Consider the following 19,074-nt stretch of genomic DNA (forward strand, 5'->3'; position numbering starts at 1 on the left):
CCATAGACCGCTACTTAAACTGTCATTTTCTGCCAGCAGATAAGCTTCACCAACAACAACAAAAAAAAAAACGCCAAACACCGAATTGGTCTATAAGAACAGTGATTAATTTATGTCAGACCATTTTTTGATAAGTTAAAATATACCTTTATATTTAGACTCAAATGAGTAACTTGCTTTGCCCGTGGATGTTTCCATGGTTCTTGGTTCTCGGTTCTCAATTGCTGTTTCTGTCTATTTTAGCACTGCAGAAGCTGTACTTCAGAAGATGGATGACATGCAGAAGATGCGTCGGAGACTGAGGAGCAGAGACAGTGAGGAGGAGGTGCGTCATTGACTTTTCCAGGAGTGCTTTTAAAAAGTCAGAACTTCTCTCAACTGTGTTTGTTTCTTTTTAGAATTTGAGAATCTACTCTGGGACAAAAAGGAAGAGGATCACAAAACCTTCAGTAAGAGGACAAGAAGAGAGTTCAGACAACCAGGAGAATGGTAATGATTTTGAATCAGGAACTCATTAACCCTGAACCGGTGTGTACTGCACCTTTATCTTCAAGGATTAGTTCACATCCAGAATAAAAATTTCCTGTTAATTTACTGACCCCTATGTCATCCAAGATGTTCAACTTGTTCTTTCTACAGCTGAAAAGAAATTAATGTTTTTGAGGAAAACATTCTAGGATTTTTCCTATGGAGAAAAATCCTGGAGTGTTTTCCTCAAAAACCTTAATTTCTTTGTGACTGAAGAAAGAAAGACATGAACATCTTGGATGACATTGAGGTGAGTTCAGGAAATTTTTATTCTGGAAATAAACTAATCCTTTAATTACAGCCCCACAAGTTTTTGGAAACTTAAACCAACCTGTATTTATTTTCCAGAATATAGTGATCAGGAGGAGGAGGAGGAAGAGGATGGAGAAGGTGAGGAAGAGGAAAATGATGAGGCAGATGAAGATGAGGATGAGGACGAAGATGAAGAAGACAATGGAAAGCGCTATGAGTTTCGACAAAGAAAAGCTGTTGTGCGTTACCAGGCACCTCTTGAAGGTTGGTGTTATAGTACATTAAACAGACCACACATTGAAATATACTTCGATCATCTATTTCTTTGTTTTATGCTGTTTCATTATTTCCTTTTTAATTACAGAGCCAAAAAAGCAGAGCATATTTTTTAAGCGTCACTCCACCCCTATTAGACGAAGATATACATTTGGTTCCTCAAGTCCCAGGAGCCTGTACAACAACAGGAGAGGCAACAGGTCAGTACTAGTCATCTGCATTTCTCCAAACGTAATTTAATCCACTTTTCAAGAAGGAGCAAAGTCTTAGATAATTAAGTATGAGTTTGAGTCTTGACTTAACAGGGACTTCTTTCAAAAATGGATCTGCACAAGAGACACAATGTCTCGTGTTCATAGACCAGCAATTAAAAAACTTGCTTATTACACAGCATCCAACTGTGAATAGTCGAGTATTAGTAATGCGCTTTCCTACTTTGCACTGTAGTGTATGTGTTGTAATCTCAGCGGCACTCACTTGTTTCCACTCAACTTTGTGTGTTTCTTGTACTGTAGTTGTAGCAGGAATGAGGATAATGGGTAAGATTAAGCTTTCTTGCAGCCTTTCTTTAGCACAACTAGGGATGCACCGATCCGACTTTTTCAGTCCCGATACCGACGCCTGGGCTTTGTATATCTGTCGATATCCGATACCATTGTTGAATTAAAAATAAACTGCATACCTTCCACCTTATACCTTCCTTCCACCATGCAGAAGAAACTACAGGCACCAAACTTTCCTAACTAAGACAAAACAGATGCAATGTATTCAGGGTTTCCGCGGGGTCTTAAAAAGTCTAAAATTTAAAAATCTAAATTTTAGGCCTTAAAAAGTCTTAAATTCGCTGTTCTAGGTCTTAAATAATTTTACACAGGTCTTATTTTTCCAATGCCCATGTAACGCTACCTCTAATGCTCATTTAAATTCTCTTTCTGTTGTTTCCGTGGTGTTGTAGTTCTCTATTTCACTATTCCAAATATAATTTGCTGTATTTAAACTACAAATGAGACCAACATGCAATAGCCAATCAGCTTTCTGTTATTGGCGCGAGTCTCTCTCGGATTGTACCACAGAAGTAAAATGGATTTAACTTTTTAGCTATGGGTAAGTGCAAGATTAGCGATACTTGGCTTGAATAAACTGAATATAGGGCTTGGCTAAGGCCAGTTGCTAACAACTGAAGATTTTTTTCTCCCCCTGCAGAAGTTACTGCATCTTCAGACAGAATTGCAGTAGTAGAATACAGGTCAAACTACCTTTTTTAAGTATATAATGTTCTTAATAATAATAATAAATATAGGTCGAGCTAGTTGACCCCCAGCTTTCGAGATACTTTTAAAATGTTTTTTTTTTTTTTTTTTTTTACTTGCCGGACCGAACAAACAGCCTGATTAAAACTGAAACTGAATTTCATTTATGACAGCCATGAAATTGTTTACTTTTTACATTAAACACATTAAATATTACATATATGATATAATGTGTATATCCATTACAGGTTTAGGTCTTAAATTTCATATAAGGTGGTATTAAAAAGGTCTTAAAAAGTCTTAAATTTCACTTGTTCATATCTGCAGAAACCCTGGTATTGAATACTTATTTATTTGTTATTTAAAGAACAATTCTGAATTCAAATCGAAAATAGAATGTAATCAAACTTCTTAAAATTAGGGCTGGTCCGAATACCATTTTTTGAGCTTCGGAGGGGGGGGGGCTGAACATATTCTTCCCTCTAATAAAGGCAGGAAGGTCTTTCTGTTTGCATTTTTATTATGTGGAGAACAGTTCATCCAATCGATTTTTGCTGTGCAGGGTTCAACGCTAAGGATTTAAACGCCAGTGGCTCAGATTTTTACTTGCCCTGCCAAAATTTTCACTGGCCCTGCCAAAAAAAAAAAAAAAAATTATTTCTTAGCCACATATTTTAAATGTGTCAAAAGCCAAAAATAGCTATAGATACACTTTTTATTCAGCATATTTTTTTTTTTTTAAATACATTTTACAATTTAAGAAATTATATTTGTGATGTAACTAAATTTATGCACAACAGTCTGTCCAGGTCAGTGGTCCCAGATCACCAGTTAAATATACATAAATGGAGAACTCCTATTAAAGGAATGTTGTTGCAAAGAAGAAAATTAAGCAGAGTGTTAAGCAGAATTTATGTTAAATGTTTTATTGTGATGGACTGTTCCTGGTCTTGATCAGAAGATCACAAATATTGTCTCTGAGGTGCCATGAGTCATAAATTAATGTTGAGATTAGTGTTTTAAATATAACATTTTTAATACACAAGTATTTAAGATTTCAATAACTGAAAGGATCTGCCAGCAGGTGGCGGCAACAAACTGAAATTAATTACTGAATCGTAATATTCATTTGATTCGTTAGAACACATGGTTCATTCAAGTGACTCTCTTTATGAATGGGAAATTGAATCATTTCACGAGATTCGTTTAAAAACCCACGTTCACTTATATACGAAACACAGCTGTGTTTGATTGGAGATGTGCAACTGCGCTTTTCTTTTTCTCTGCGCATCTACATTTAAACACAGCGGTGTGACTTGTTCCAGAATAAATTTTGATGACGAAACAGCAAAATCAGACATACTGTTAATGTCAGATCATGTTCATCTTTGTGTCAAAAACTAGTTTATTAATAAATATTTCGAATATTTCCTTACTTTTTTCCCACGATACATTCATGGTACAGGGTATCCGCGGATCCTTAAAAAGTCTCAAATAACGTTTTCCTAAAATAAGGCCTTAAAAAGTCTTAAATTCAGTTTCGATAGGTCTTAAATAGTTTTGGTCACATTTCCGGTAAAATATCTTCAGCCTTCATTACTTAATTTAGGTCCCGGTGGAAAATATCAGGTAAATCATAAAGAAAACGCCATTCTAACAGCGTTTTTACATCCATTTTGACCGCTCCCAGCACCCATACAGTAAGTGCGCGATTAGACGTGCATACAAAAAAAAGTGCTGCTCGCATCACCGTGCATTTTCAAGACGCGACTGGAATGACCGCAGTGACTAACGGACTGAAGATTTTTTTTTTTTTCTCCTCCTGAGGTAGTTACTGCGTCTTCAGACAGGATCGCAGGAGCAGAATACAGGTCAAACAAGCTTTTTTCTGTATATAATGGTCTCAACAATAATAATAAATATACTTTCAAAATGTTTTTTTCTTGCCCGACCGAACAAACAGCCTGATTAAAACTGAAGCGACAAATAACCAGCGAAACATCGAAAGGCAAGAACGATTCCTATTTAAATACATTCAACGTAAACAGCAATTGATAATGGATAGTGTATTTCTGGTCTATTTTTGACCTACTTTAATACAAATGAACGTAACAGCACATATAAAGAAACTCTAAAGAAACACACTTACAATTGAAAATGTATAGTTTTTTATAACATGATATAGTTTAGTAATGCACCAAGGGAGCTTTTTGCTGAATATTCTCACGATTACAAATGTTACAATCATTTTAGTTTAATAAACTAGTTAGTCAAGTAGTTACTTACATTTATACAAAGTATTTACAGTTTTGTTCTGTTTCACCAACGACAATAGTTCCAAACAAGGATGACAGCAGAAGTATAGCACATTCTCCAAGCAACGTTTTACCACCAACGTAAATGATTCAGCGTTATGCTTGAATCAGTTGAAATAACTCAATAACTCGCTCATTCAGTGACTTACCTCCACCTGCTGGTAGTTTAGCATATTAAAAAGTATGCATCCCCACCCCAACATTTCTAATTTGTACATTCATAAATGTATTTAAAACATTAATCTCATAACATCTTTTATTGCACTTTTAATTTTGCTGTGTAAATTATGTAATCTGACTGCTAACAGCCATATTAAATATAAATTGTAATAATTTCAAAGGTGATGCATACATTTCAAAAGGAAAAAAAGGCCTTTATAAAGGTAAATCACCAGATATCTCTAAGTGGTACTTTTATGGGGACATTTGTGTGGAATAGTATCTGCTGATATGAAAAGTTCACTGTATATCTTAGTGATAAATATAATTTATGACAGCCATGCAATTTAGTTTACTTTTTACATTAAAAGCATTAAATATCACAGATATGCGTGTAATATAATGTGTATTTCCATTACAGGTTTAGGTCTTAAATTTCATGTAAGGTGGTATTAAAAAGGTCTTAAAGTCTTAAATTTCACTTGTTCATATCTGCAGATACCCTGTGGTAATTATTTTTGCTGGGGCTTTGGGGTCAGCTTTAGCCTACTGTGTGCATTTGAACGTGGAGGTGCTGTTGTCATTGCGACAGCACAGCCCTAGTTTTGCTTTCACCATTCAAGTGAGCCCGACTGTACTTTAGTAATCTCAAAATTTAAAATCGAATGCCAACCCACCAAACTAATATTTGAATAATCTGGTCCAGCCCTACTTAAAATAAATTTAAATAAATCAAATGTAGTAGTAGAAATGGAGGAAGAAAAAAAAAAAAACTGCTATTTTTTTCAATATCGGGATCGATATCCGATCCTAATATCGGATCGGTGCACCCCTAAGGACAACTGCATGTGGATGATTAAGGAACTTTCAGAGTGAAGAAAACAGCAATACAATGTCACACTAACATAATTTTTACACAAATGTTTTGGGCGCATTTAAATAAATGGGTTTTGGACAGAGGCATTGGGATAAAGGTGATGGTGGCGTATTTTATGAAAGTTTATTGTTTTTTCAAAGTTTAAATTACAATCTTTTTGTGCTTTTGTCTTCCTCATGTCAGGAGAAGACATGCCATCCACAGTAGTGACTCCACCTCATCCTCTTCTTCTGATGAAGAGAAATTTGAGAGACGTAGAAGTAAGAGTCGTAACAGGTCAATAAACAGGTAAGAGCTATTTATTTTGCAGATGCTATGCTTTCAAGTCATGCTTTTTTTTTTCTTAGACATTATCTGTGGATTTTTTTTAAGCCTTTCATATTTGAAAGCTAACCTACAGTTTAAGAAAATATCTAAACAAATTTTCTTTTGTAGATGCCTCCCTATGAATTTACGGAAGGAGGATTTGTTGGGACTCCACAAGGACAGGATTAAAATTGGAGCAAGTCTTGCAGACGTTGATCCAATGCAAATTGATCAAACGGTATGTATTTGCCATTTGAAATGAACTTTACTAAAACGGTAGAGACATATGGTTGACTGTTTGGTTTCCATTGTCAGGTGCGATTTGACAGCATTGGAGGTTTGGGCAAACACATCTCCGCACTGAAGGAGATGGTTGTGTTTCCTTTACTCTACCCTGAAGTCTTTGAGAAGTTTAAGATTCAGCCTCCAAGGTATGCAAAGCAATATTGATAAATATTTACATTAAAATGACTGACCAACAGTTTGATTTTAAATCAGTTATTTGTCTCTTTTGCTTGTGTTAGTAGAACATATCATTTTACATTTCCAAAGATTCATTTTGCCATTTAATTGTAATAACCCAGTGAGATTTTTATTAGCGCAAGGAGTCTGACAGCAGCCAGTGCTCCACACAGAGATCTGATCTCATCATCATCCAGTCTGTCTGGAATGACATGAAGAAACAGAACAAACTAAGACAGACTAAATCCAGAAGAACTGTGGCAGTGTCTCCAAGCTGCTTCAAGAAACTTACCTGCAAAGCTACAGTACTAAAATGCTGTAAATTGAGGATGTTGTCAAAACTAATGTCATAAATAGATTTTCTTTATCAATGAACTTCTATTAACTAAATTAAATCACTATTTGGTGCAACCATCCTTCGGGTTTAAAGCAGCTTTTGCCCTAGGCGCATATATAGCTTTGCAGGTAGGTTTCTTGAAGCATCTTGGAGACGGTGCCACAGTTCTTCTAGATTTATGGTGCGTTCACACTGCCCCAAACGTCAGCGTCAGTTGCGGCAAGATTACATGTAAAGTCTATGGTTGAGTCCGACAGAGGTTCGTCAGAGGCTCTGCGGTATGTTGTGTGCGTTGAATCCGTCAACTTTTCAAGTGTTACCTGCGTTTCAAGCATCAACGCAGCAAACGCAAGCAACGCAGAAGTTCAGCTAGCTGAACTTTTGACGGACTTGACGCAGTGCGTCAACCAATCAGAGCGTCTCACTGTAGCGACGTCACCACACGTATCTTGAATGAAGCGGGAGCAGAAGAAAAATAATTTTCAACAATGGAAAACAAAAGCTCATTGTAGCCGTCTGCAATCGCAGAGGATTGTATGATCCATCCTTGTTGTTGTATAAAGTTAGGAATGAAAAGGAACTTGCTTGGATGAAGATCGCTGAAGAGATCGGGATGCCGGGTAAGTTATCAAATGTTTTCTCAACGTAATTATTTCCCATTTCGTTAGCTAGCGAAACATGGTCATGAGAAGATTCCAAAATGTCCAGTCCCTACTAGTTTGCCATGGTTTATTCAGGGGAAGAGTGCAAAAAGCGGTGGAGGAGTCTGAGGGACAGAGCGTTGCCTGACGTGTGCGGTGTGAACGCACCAAAAAGCAAGCATTGCAAGCTTTAACATACATACGTCAAACTAGATGCGTTGGGAGCGTTGCCTGACGCAGACAAAGTGTGCGGTGTGAACGCACCATTAGTCTGTGTTAGTTTGTTCTGTTTCTTTCCAGGCAGACTTTATGATGATGAGATCAGATCTCTGTGTGGAGCACTGGCTGTTGTTAGACTCCTTGTGCAAATAAAAATCTCACTCGATTATAATTAATGACAAAATGAATGTTTCAAAATGTAAACTGACATTTCCTACAACACTATATGTTGATTAAATGCTATGTGTTTCCAGAGGCTGTCTGTTCTATGGCCCTCCCGGCACAGGAAAGACTTTAGTAGCTCGAGCCCTAGCAAACGAGTGCAGTCAAGGTGAGAGGAAGGTGGCGTTCTTCATGAGAAAAGGAGCAGACTGCCTCAGCAAATGGGTGGGCGAGTCTGAAAGACAGCTCCGCCTCCTATTTGACCAGGTTGCACACATTTAAACTAGAATTAAATTTCATTTAGAAATGGTTATTCAGGAATGCCTAACTTTGTCTACGTATTTTATTTTTAAGGCATACCAGATGCGTCCAGCAATTATTTTCTTTGATGAAATTGATGGTATCGCACCTGTTCGGTCCAGCCGGCAAGACCAGATACACAGGTATGTTAGTCTGCATTTTTGTTAATTAAATTAATCTTGTATTGCTTTTCTGTTATGGAACTGTTAAATTGTTTATGTTGTCCGAAGCTCCATTGTGTCCACTCTGTTGGCTCTCATGGATGGGCTTGACAGCCGTGGTGAGGTGGTTGTTATTGGAGCCACTAACCGCCTGGACTCCATCGATCCTGCCCTCAGGCGGCCCGGGCGGTTCGACAGAGAGTTTCTCTTCAGCCTCCCAGACAGAGAGGTGGGAGTTTAACACTCTATTGTGGAATGCCTTATTCAGTGTTTATTTTTGACTGCAGTATTTTGTTTTGCTTTATTGTAACCTTCAACACATTTGTTTTTGATTTTCTAGGCTCGCAAAGATATTTTGAAGATACATACTAGGCAGTGGGACCCGCAGCTGTCTGATGTGTTTCTTGAAGAGTTGGCTGACAAGTGTGTTGGTAAGAGCTCTTTCTGTTCCACTATAACAGCTCTCATAACAGCTTACCTTTGTCTCCGCTTTCTCTGTGCCAACACAGAAGCTGATGCTTTTCCAACACACCTCCAGGACCTGCTGCATTTGGGTTTTGGGTAGCAGTGTTATGTAGGGCTGCAACGATTCGTCGACGTTGTCGACAAAAATCGATAATAGAAATAGTCGACAATGAATTTCATTGTCGATGTTGTCGCCAGACAACCGAGTGAGGCATCTTTCTGCCGAGAGTCGCACATACGCAGCTTCTATGCTGAGCGATAACATACAGAAATGGCGGCGTCCAACGCAGCAGCTGCGCGTACCAAAACACGCCCGTTTCACACATACTCCGTCTGCAGTGCGTTTTTTTTTTTTCCACACCCATGTTAACGGATTAGAACGTTCACAATGTACGGACTGCAAACGCGTTCTGTGTGAAAGCAAAACGAGTCTGTGCTTCTTCTGCACCGCATACGTAACGCACACGGACTGTAGACGCACTGCAGACTGAGTATGTATGAAACAGGAGTAAAGTTTGGGAGCATTTTAGCCTGCTACGGCGAATTAAAATATTACCTGCATGGTTTGTAAAGCAGTCCTTGCGCATCACGGCAGCACCTCTGTGATGCACGAACATTTAAAGAGAAAGCACGTCGGACAGTTGAATGAAACGGAGTTTGGCTGGCCTCGGTAAGATTTAAATAACATGGAAGCCAATACGTTTTGTTTTGGATATACATTTTTGTTTACTGTTTTATTGCTGCTGATGGTTTACAGGAAGAAAATGTTTACTTGATTTTAATTTATTTTTTCTTATAAAACAAATGTGCCTGTCCATTAAAAAAATTATAGAGTTTCTTAATTTATGCATTTATGTCTGTACTGACCGAGCACTGTGCCTAATTGGTTTTAGACAGGGCATTTTTATTTACTTTTAGTATGAATTGGCCTATCAGCAGCAAAATATGCATTTTTTATTGAAGTACCCCCTTCTTTCTTGTGTTTACTATAATTTTCCACATAATTAAAGCAATCTCATGCTAAATTTGAGAAAAATTGAATAATTATCCGATTAGTCGACTAATCGTTTCAATAGTCGGTGACTAGTCGACTATTAAAATAGTCGTTAGTTGCAGCCCTAGTGTTATGTAATCATTCTGCTGTTCTGGTATTCTAGTACTCTCTAGTACTTTCAGTTTTGGCATTTAGAGCCCTCAGACTGTCCAAGTGGGTGGTTCTTGTCCAGAATGAGATGCACTATCATTCCTGATTGTACAGTAAAAGTCAAAACTCTCCCTGTGCTTCCAGGTTATTGCGGCGCAGACATCAAAGCGATATGTTCAGAAGCAGCTCTGTGTGCCTTGCGTAGACGCTATCCCCAGATCTATGCTTCCTCACAGAAACTCCTCCTGGATGTGGAGTCCATCAGTGTGGGTGGCCGGGACTTCCTCTCAGCCATGAGGAAGATAGTTCCAGCTTCACAGAGGGCAGTGGCCTCTCCAGCTAAAGCACTCACACCTGTTATTGAACCCCTGCTGAGCTCTGCTCTCAATAATGCCATGGAGATGCTGCAGAGACTCTTTCCTCATGTAGAGCAGGGCCTCAAGAAGAAAAGAGATACTGGTAAAGACGACTTTTTTTTTTTTTTCACTCATTCACATGACACTCAGAACGCGTATGCATAACTGTCATGTTCAGGAATAATTAACACAAGTAAATATTTTCTATTTTAGAAGGTGCGTCTGACATCTTAGATGATCTACTACAGAGTGAAGATGAGGGATCCTCCGTGTGCATTACTAATAAAGGCCAGAAGAACACTGGACCGACTTCATCTGCTCTTCATCTGAGCAGGTTAGAACCGACTTCTGTGCTGTCTTGGTGCATGTGAAGAAGCATAAGAAATATTCCAAACAAAGCCTGATGTTTTATTGTGGCAAATAATGTACTGTTATCCAATTTAAAGGTTAGACATGAGTGATATACAGTGTCATGTACATAGTTTCTCTTTTCCTGACTGAACTGTTTATATGTGGTTTAACTCACTGTGTACGGATGTACGTTCACAGGAAGCCTTGTTATAAGATAAGATACCACCAGTTTTGTTTTAAGACAGTGTAATTTTTTCTAAATGCTGATCACCAGATCCATCTTATCAACAGTTTTTCTTAATCAATAATAATAACAACTATAATAATTATTATTATTGTCAAATTTATAAAATATTGATAATAATTAATTATGGTAATACAGTTGAGGTCAAAAGTTTACATACACCTTGCAGAATTTGCAACATATTAATTATTTTATCATACAAAATGCTGCATGTTGTTTTTTAGTACAAGAGAAAATAATAGTTTAAAAAAAATGACCCGGTTCAAAAGTTTACATACACTTGACTCTTAATACTGTGTTACCTGAATGATCCACAGCTGTTTTTTTTTTGTTTGTTTGTTTGTTTAGTGATAGTTGTTCATGAGTTCCTTGTTTGTCCTAAAACGTTAAACTGCCCACTTCAGAAAAATCTTTCAGGTGCCCTATTTTTTTGGGGGGGTCTTTCAGCGTTTGGTGTATTTGAACCTATTCCAACAATGACTATGATTTTGAGATCCATCTTTTCACACTGAGGACAACTGAGGGACTCATTTGCAACTATTACAGAAGGTTCAAACACTCACTGATGCTTCAGAAGGAAAAACGATGCAGTAAGAGCTGGGGGTGTAAACTTTTGAACAGAATAAAGATGTGTACGTTTATCTTATTTTGCACAAATATTGTATATATTTAATTTAGTACTACCATTCAGAAGGTACAGAAGATACTTGCATGTTCCCCAGAAGACAAAATAAGTTCAATTTACCCTGCTCTTCAAATTCAAAGTTTTTACCCTCGGCTCTTAATGCATCGTGTTTCCTTCTGAAGCATCAGTAAGCATTTGAACCTTCTGTGATAGTTACGTACAGTACAGACCAAAAGTTTGGACACACCTTCTCATTCAAAGAGTTTTCTTTATTTTCATGACTATGAAAATTGTAGATTCACACTGAAGGCATCAAAACTATGAATTAACACATGTGGAATTATATTTAATTCTATAAAATATTTAATTCTAAATATACTATATATATATACTATATATACTTCTGCACAACACAACTGATGGTCCCAACCCCATTTATAAGGCAAGAAATCCCACTTGTTAAACCTGACAGGGCACACCTGTGAAGTGAAAACCATTTCAGGTGACTACCTCTTGAAGCTCATCAAGAGAATGCCAAAAGTGTGCAAAGCAGTAATCAAAGCAAAAGGTGGCTACTTTGAAGAACCTAGAATATGACACATTTTCAGTTGTTTCACACTTTTTTGTTATGTATATAATTCCACAAGTGTTAATTCATAGTTTTGATGCCTTCAGTGTGAATCTACAATTTTCATAGTCATGAAAATAAAGAAAACTTTGGTTCAAAGGTGTGTCCAAACTTTTGGTCTGTACTGTATGAGTCCCTCAGTTGTCCTCAGTGTTAAAAGATGGATCTCAAAATCATACAGTTATTGTGGGAAAGGGTTCAAATACACTAAAATGCTGAAAAACCAAAGAATTTTTGGGACCTGAAGGATTTTTTGAAGAACAGCGGGCAGTTTAACTGTTCAGGACAAACAAGGGACTCATGAACAACTATCACAAAAAAAAAAAAAAAGCTGTGGATTATTCAGGTAACAACACGGTATTAAGAATCAAATATTTGTAAACTTTTGAACAGGGTCTACAACTATTATTTTTTGTGGACTCTATGTAAACATCTTTATAGTGAAATATCTTATTCATGTAAGTACTAAATAAAAAAAATAACATGCATTTTGTATGAACCCTCTTATTTTGGTAAAATAATGAACATTTTGTAACCTTTGTAAACTTTTTACCTCTAGTTATTATTGTGCCATCTTGGACTAATTTTGTTTTAATGCATTTTAGGATTTGCCTAAATATATCTTAAAAGTCTTTGTGTTGCTACTTATTTTGTAACATTCTTCAGATTATGAGTCCAAATTTGGAGGCTTCATCGCTGTGCTTCATTTCTTTCATTACATTTATTACAGGAGTGCCCTTCAGCAGCCCACCTCATTCAGACCCAGACTGCTGCTATGTGGGACATCGGGCTCTGGTCAGACCTCACACTTGGCTCCTGCTATTCTTCACGCCCTGGAGAAGTTCACTGTTTATACACTAGACGTTGCTGTGTTGTATGGGGTCAGTTCAGCCACCCCAGAGGAGGCCTGTGCACAGGTGACTACACTGAATTTATACTATAAATCATGACACATGGATAAACCTGTTTTATTAAATGACTGTCGATCTGTATTGTACATCAGGTTTTCTGTGAGGCGAGGAGAACCACCCCCAGCATTCTGTATATCCCACACATCCAGCGCTGGTGGGACACTGTAAGCTCAACTTTAAAGGCCACATTCATCAGTCTCCTGCAGGGCATCCCTTCATTCTGCCCATGCCTCCTCCTCGCAACATGCAGCTTTCCTCATGACACGCTCTATCCTGAGGTACCACGTGTGCTGTATAAACAGTGCTACAGCTTGTTTGGCTTAAAGAGTAATGCAAAGTTATGTGCATTGTATGACTTTTTTCTTTGTTTACCTGTTTAAAGGTGCAAGACCTTTTCCATGTTGAGTATGGTGAGGTGTTCAATGTCCCGCTTCCATCTCAAGAGGAGAGGCTCAGATTCTTTGAGGATCTTATTTTAAATCAAGCTGCTAAAGCACCAGTGTCTAAGAGAGAAGCAGGTGAGTGTTTTTCTGTAATGTTTTTCACATTCATCTTAGAGTACTTTCATGCACACCTGTAATAACTCCCACTTTCTTCTTATCAGTCCTTCAGGCACTAGAGGTGTTACCAGTGGCCCCTCCGCCACCTCCCCGCCAGCTCTCTGAGCAGGAGATGCAGAAGCTAGAAGAACAGGAAGAGGACACGCTCAGGGAGCTCCGCCTCTTCCTGCGAGATGTCACCAACCGACTGGCACAGGACAAACGCTTCAAGGCGTTTACAAAGCCTGTGGACACAGAGGAGGTAAGGCAAAGATTTTAGTCTGACAGACTTTCTGTATCAACTGTCTCCACTCCAGGTGTGGATATTTATGAACCAGTGCCATGTGCTCACTGAGGTCGTATGTTTTTTTGTTTTTTTTTTGGTACAGGTTCCCGATTACACTACAGTCATCAAACAGCCAATGGACCTGTCCACAGTTCTCTCCAAAATTGATCTGCACAAGTATGACACTGTGGCGGCTTACCTGCAAGATGTGGATTTGATCTGGCAGAATGCCCTCGAATACAACCCAGACAGAGACCCCTCAGGTAAATTGAAAACAGTTTCGCAAATGAAAATAGTTCCAAAAAAAGCCACATCTGAACTGTTGTGTGTCTCCAAGAAATACACGGCGGTGTTTCCTTATTGAATGAATCCACTGTTTTTAATAAGTGAAGTAAGCCAGTAGTTCAGTGTCACTTGTTTTGTTTCTAAATGAATCAGCTATTTGAAAGAGTCAGTTAAATAAACAACTCATTTGGACAGTGACTTGCCACCACCTACTAGCAGTTTTAGTCTAATAGTATTTCACAATATTGCTTTTTTTTTTTGTTTTGTTTTTTTCTATATTTCATCAAACAGTTTCAGCATTGGGTGAGTATAAAAGACTACCAAAACATTTGTAAAAATGTAACTTTACGTAATTTTAAAAATCCATATCATTTTATATATATTTTGGACTATTGGAGGCGCCATTATTTTGATTACGTAAAACAGTTGCACTACCTACTGACACTATCTGTTGCTATTTTTACCACAACACAAAAAATAAAATACTGATACGATGACCACAGCTACTGAAAGAGCTTACAGATGGTGATGGATAAAAGCGTAGGCTTAAATCAAAAGCTGTACCATCAATTTCACCACAAAGAGTCTACACGCCCCTGGATATCCCGTGAAGTCCGCACTGAAAAACTCCAGTAGCTTTGTCATCGTGACAAGCATTGGCATGCTCACATAGTATTAAAAGCCTCAGAGGTGTTAGGGCTAAAGTGGAGAGAACAAAGACATGGGTTTATTCATCGGCAGGCATATATCCATTCTTTTCTCCTTTTCTTATTGCTAGGAAAGCAGTGAAAGACTCACATAATTTCTCTTTTTGCCCTTTAACTAAAAAATTACATCCAAAAGCCACATCGCATCAGTGTTATATTTTCCAAGTTGCTTATTTCGATAAAAATAGCAACAGAGAGTGCCAGTAGCTGATAGAGTGAAACCATTTTACGTAAATAATGGTGCCCCCACAGTCCAAAATATGTATAAAACTATGTGGCGTTTTTAAAAACAATGTAAATCTTTCATAGGTTTTCTACTACATATTTTAGTAAGAAACATAATTTGTTATTTTAAGCCATACAAGTCTTCCCTTTAACAGCACGTCTGGTCAATTTTCAGAGTTCGAACTATCCTTTATGACTTTCCAAGTGCGTTTTGCATAATTGCATGACATTTGTGTGATTTCTGTAACATGCAATATCTATGATGTTTGTGCTTGTATCAGATCGGCTCATCAGACACCGTGCCTGTGCTCTCAAGGACACTGTGCATGCCATAATCAGAGATGAATTAGATGAGGACTTTGAGAAGATCTGCGCTGAGATCAAGGAGTCTCGCAACAATCGAGGTTTCACTGATGCTACTTTAGATCATATATGGATTGGAGTGAGACTGTAGCCATCGCTCACATTTCAATTTTTTTTTTTTTTCAGGCTCCACCTCATCACGTTTCACTCCTGCTTACTACCACGTGTTGCCAAAGGTGTCTGCTACAGTAGAGCAGAAGACAAGTGATCCAGCACCCAGTAAGGATGCTACACCTGTGCCAGCACAAGCAGTGATGTCAACACGGCAAACAGGAATTAACACAGGTGACTTAACAGAGCTGTACTGCCTGACATCAGTGCTGTAGAGCTTCTCAAAACTACTATGCACAACATCAAATTTGAGGTTTTAGGATCTGTAGTTCTGATCAGATTATCAGCAATTTTGACATTTCATGATTCTTGATAAACCACAATATTATTTGCCAGTGTTTCTTTTTGCATTGTAAAATAATAATTATTATTTTTTTCTTTTTGGGACATGCTTGAAGGTTGCATGCCATTTTTAATTTAATGTTAATATTAATATTTCATTTAAAAATGTTGTTATTATTTAGTAAATAATATAATACATTTTAAAGTCTATTCTGCTCACTAAGCCTGCATTTATTTGATCTAAAGTACAGCAAAAACAGTACAATTTTGAAATATTTTTACTATTTAAAATAACTGTTTTCTATTCAAATATGCTTTAAAAATGTAATTTATTCATGTCATTAAAGCTACATTTTCAGCATTCATTAGTCCAGTCTTTAGTGTCACATGATTCTTTAGAAATTATTTTAATATGCTGATTTGCTGTATAAGTAACATTAATTTTTATTGTTAATAACTTTGAGTATTTGTTGAATAGAGAGATCCAAAGATCGGCATTTATCTGAAATGGAAAGCTTTTGTAACATTATAATATTCAAAAGCTAGGAGTCAGTATGATTTTCTTCTTTTTTGGGGGGGGGGGGGAATTATAGAAATTAATACTTTTATTTACCAAGGATGCTTTAAATTGATCAAAAGTGATGATAAAGACATTTATAATGTAACAAAAGATTTGTTTCAGATAAATGCTGTTCTTCTTAACTTTCTATTCATTAAAGAAACCTGAAAAACTTCTACTCAGCTGTTTTCAACATAATGATAATGTTTTTTGAGCAGCAAATCAGAATATAATAATGATTTCTGAAGGATCATGTGACACTAAAGGAGTAATGATGTTAAAAATTCAGCTTTGAAATCACAGGAATAAGTTGCATTTAAAAAATATATTCAATTAAAAACAGTTATTTTGCTGTACTACGGATCAAATAAATGCAGGCTTGGTGAGCAGAAGAGACGTCTTTAAAAACATTAAAAATCTTACTGTTTCAGAACTTGACTAGTAGTGTATTACTTGTCAAACTTAATTTCTATCCACAGCTTCACAGATAAAAAAGAAGAGGAAAAACCGATGGAAAAATGGCTGCATCCGCAGAAAGAAGTCATGCTCAATTTTGAACTCTAAAGACGACCCTAACGCAGAATCAGGGGATGAAGAGGAAGATGAAGAGGAAGATGGAAAACTGGCTGAGAGTGAAGGTCCAGAGAAGACGAAAGATGCTGAATGTGAGTCAATGGAGACTGAAGAACCCACAGAACCCACTGTTGTAGCACAGCATAACAACAACCCTAATAAAAGACAAGAAGGTGATAATACAGCCTCTGCAGTAGATGAGGTCATAAATCTTGAGACCGTCCAAAATAATGGCACAGATGACCAAACTGAGGTCCAGGAATCAGAGAACATAGAACCTAAGAGGACAGAGCCGAGTGCAGAGGACAACACAGGAACAGGTTTGTGAATCACAAAAAATTATTTAGTTTTATATAAAAGTTCTGGTGTTTCTAAGAGCACAAAGCAATACTTGAGTTTGTATGGGATTTTCAGAGTTCAGACTAAGGCGGATGACAAGAGGTTTTAAGATGCAGGCCGAACAGCAGAGTCTTATCAGTGTGGATGCTGCCATGAAGATCCTGGAGCAGAAGAACATGCCTCTTATCGTGGACCACAACAAACTGAAAGTAAGTCAGATACAGTTGAAAATGTTAATTGTTTTACCAAAATAAGAGAAATCATATAATCATGCATGTTATTTTTTTATTTAACACTGACCTGAATAAGATATTTCACATAAAAGACATTTACATTTAGTCCACAAGAGTAAAAATAATAGTTGAATTGATAAAAATGACCCTGTTCAAGAGTTTACATACACTTGATTCTTAATACTGTGTTGTTACCTGAATGAGCCACAGCTGTTTTTGTTTTGTTTTTAGTGATAGTTGTTCATGAGTCCCTTGTTTGTCCTGCCCAATGTTCTTCAGAAAAATCCTTCAGGTCCCACAAATTCTTTTTTTTTTTTTTTTTCAGCATTTTGTGTATTTGAACCCTTTCCAACAATGACTGTATGATTGAGATCCATCTTTTCACACTCATATGCAACTATTACAGAAGGTTCAAACACTCACTGAAGGAAACAAGATGCATTAAGAGCCAGCGGTGTAAACTTTTGAACAAAATGAAGATGTGTACATATTTCTTATTTTGCCTAAATTTTTTTTTTTTTTTTTAGTACTACCCTTCAGAAGATAACTTGCATGTTTCCCAGAAGACAGAATAAGTTAAATTTACCCTGATCTTCAAATTAAAAAAGTTTACACCCCTGGCTCTTAATGTATCATTTTTCTTTCTGAAGCATCAGTGAGCCTTTGAACCTTCTATAATAGTTGCATATGAGTCCCTCAGTTGCCCTCGATGTGAAAAGATGGATATTAAGAACAGCAGGCAGTTTAACTGTTGTTTGGACAAACAAGGGACTCATAATTAACTATCACAAAATAAAAAAAATACAGCTGTGGATCAACAGTGGTGTTAAGAATCAAGTGTATGTAAAATTTTGAACAGGTTCATTTTTAAAAAACGTTTTCATTGTGGATTATATGTAAACATCTTTTATGTTAAATGTATAATTCAGGTAATGTTAATATGTTCTACATTGGAAAGGTGTTTTCAATCTGTTTTTATTCTTAATTCAGGAACTTCTACAGCGAGTTGTGGACATGACAGATGGATATGAGGTTAACCAGCTGGAGAAACTGTATGCTATGCTATGCCAGAGCATTTACAGACACAGGAAAGACTATGACAAGACTGCACTTATACAGGTACATTTACATGATGCAAGAATACATCCAGCTGCCTTATTGACTATTGACACATGCTAGTTGTGATTTAAACAATGTTTTTCTAAGCTAACTTTATCTGCCTACTTAACATTTATTCTCTTTTATTTTCCAGGAGATGTCAAAAGAAGTTGAGGAGTTTTTCTAGTTTTCCTTTTATAAACCAGCTACACGATACATTTCTTGTATGAACTGCCCTTTAAATTATATTTTGCTAATTCTGTAGTCTTGTCTTTAAGTGTTGTGCATATTAAAGCCTTTATCACAATTCATATTGCCTTGTGTGTTTAAGTTATGATACAAACATCTGATCTACTCTTTGCCTCAAGTACTGCAAGTAGTTGTAGTGTTGTAATCATTTGTGGTTTCTACTCTTCTGGTTCTGATGAAATCTAAATTAAGCTAGTAGGAAACATAGGGAAAATTCCACTTGAATCTATGAAGAGATGCATGAGGGTCACGTGAC

The 19,074-nt window shown here is 37.0% G+C and overlaps 1 protein-coding gene across 1 annotated transcript in view; it reads left to right on the forward strand.

The window, feature by feature from the left end:
- LOC141342329 (ATPase family AAA domain-containing protein 2-like) overlaps window positions 1–18,880 on the forward strand; it is a 21,121-nt gene extending 2,241 nt beyond the window's left edge. Inside the window, exons 5-28 of the mRNA XM_073846758.1 lie at window positions 244–325; window positions 399–489; window positions 877–1,044; window positions 1,145–1,256; window positions 5,841–5,945; window positions 6,093–6,201; window positions 6,279–6,394; window positions 7,877–8,051; window positions 8,139–8,227; window positions 8,315–8,474; window positions 8,586–8,676; window positions 9,999–10,313; window positions 10,424–10,544; window positions 12,789–12,975; window positions 13,062–13,247; window positions 13,352–13,487; window positions 13,574–13,770; window positions 13,898–14,057; window positions 15,293–15,415; window positions 15,501–15,659; window positions 16,806–17,219; window positions 17,314–17,447; window positions 18,462–18,590; window positions 18,724–18,880. Of these exons, the coding sequence (XP_073702859.1) occupies window positions 244–325; window positions 399–489; window positions 877–1,044; window positions 1,145–1,256; window positions 5,841–5,945; window positions 6,093–6,201; window positions 6,279–6,394; window positions 7,877–8,051; window positions 8,139–8,227; window positions 8,315–8,474; window positions 8,586–8,676; window positions 9,999–10,313; window positions 10,424–10,544; window positions 12,789–12,975; window positions 13,062–13,247; window positions 13,352–13,487; window positions 13,574–13,770; window positions 13,898–14,057; window positions 15,293–15,415; window positions 15,501–15,659; window positions 16,806–17,219; window positions 17,314–17,447; window positions 18,462–18,590; window positions 18,724–18,756 (3,592 nt within the window). The 3' untranslated portion in view covers window positions 18,757–18,880. The remainder of the gene's footprint in view (window positions 1–243; window positions 326–398; window positions 490–876; window positions 1,045–1,144; window positions 1,257–5,840; window positions 5,946–6,092; window positions 6,202–6,278; window positions 6,395–7,876; window positions 8,052–8,138; window positions 8,228–8,314; window positions 8,475–8,585; window positions 8,677–9,998; window positions 10,314–10,423; window positions 10,545–12,788; window positions 12,976–13,061; window positions 13,248–13,351; window positions 13,488–13,573; window positions 13,771–13,897; window positions 14,058–15,292; window positions 15,416–15,500; window positions 15,660–16,805; window positions 17,220–17,313; window positions 17,448–18,461; window positions 18,591–18,723) is intronic.
- The last annotated feature ends 194 nt before the right edge of the window (window positions 18,881–19,074 follow it).

The sequence above is a fragment of the Garra rufa genome, chromosome 9, assembly GCF_049309525.1.
Source record: "Garra rufa chromosome 9, GarRuf1.0, whole genome shotgun sequence".
Lineage (NCBI taxonomy): Eukaryota > Metazoa > Chordata > Actinopteri > Cypriniformes > Cyprinidae > Garra > Garra rufa.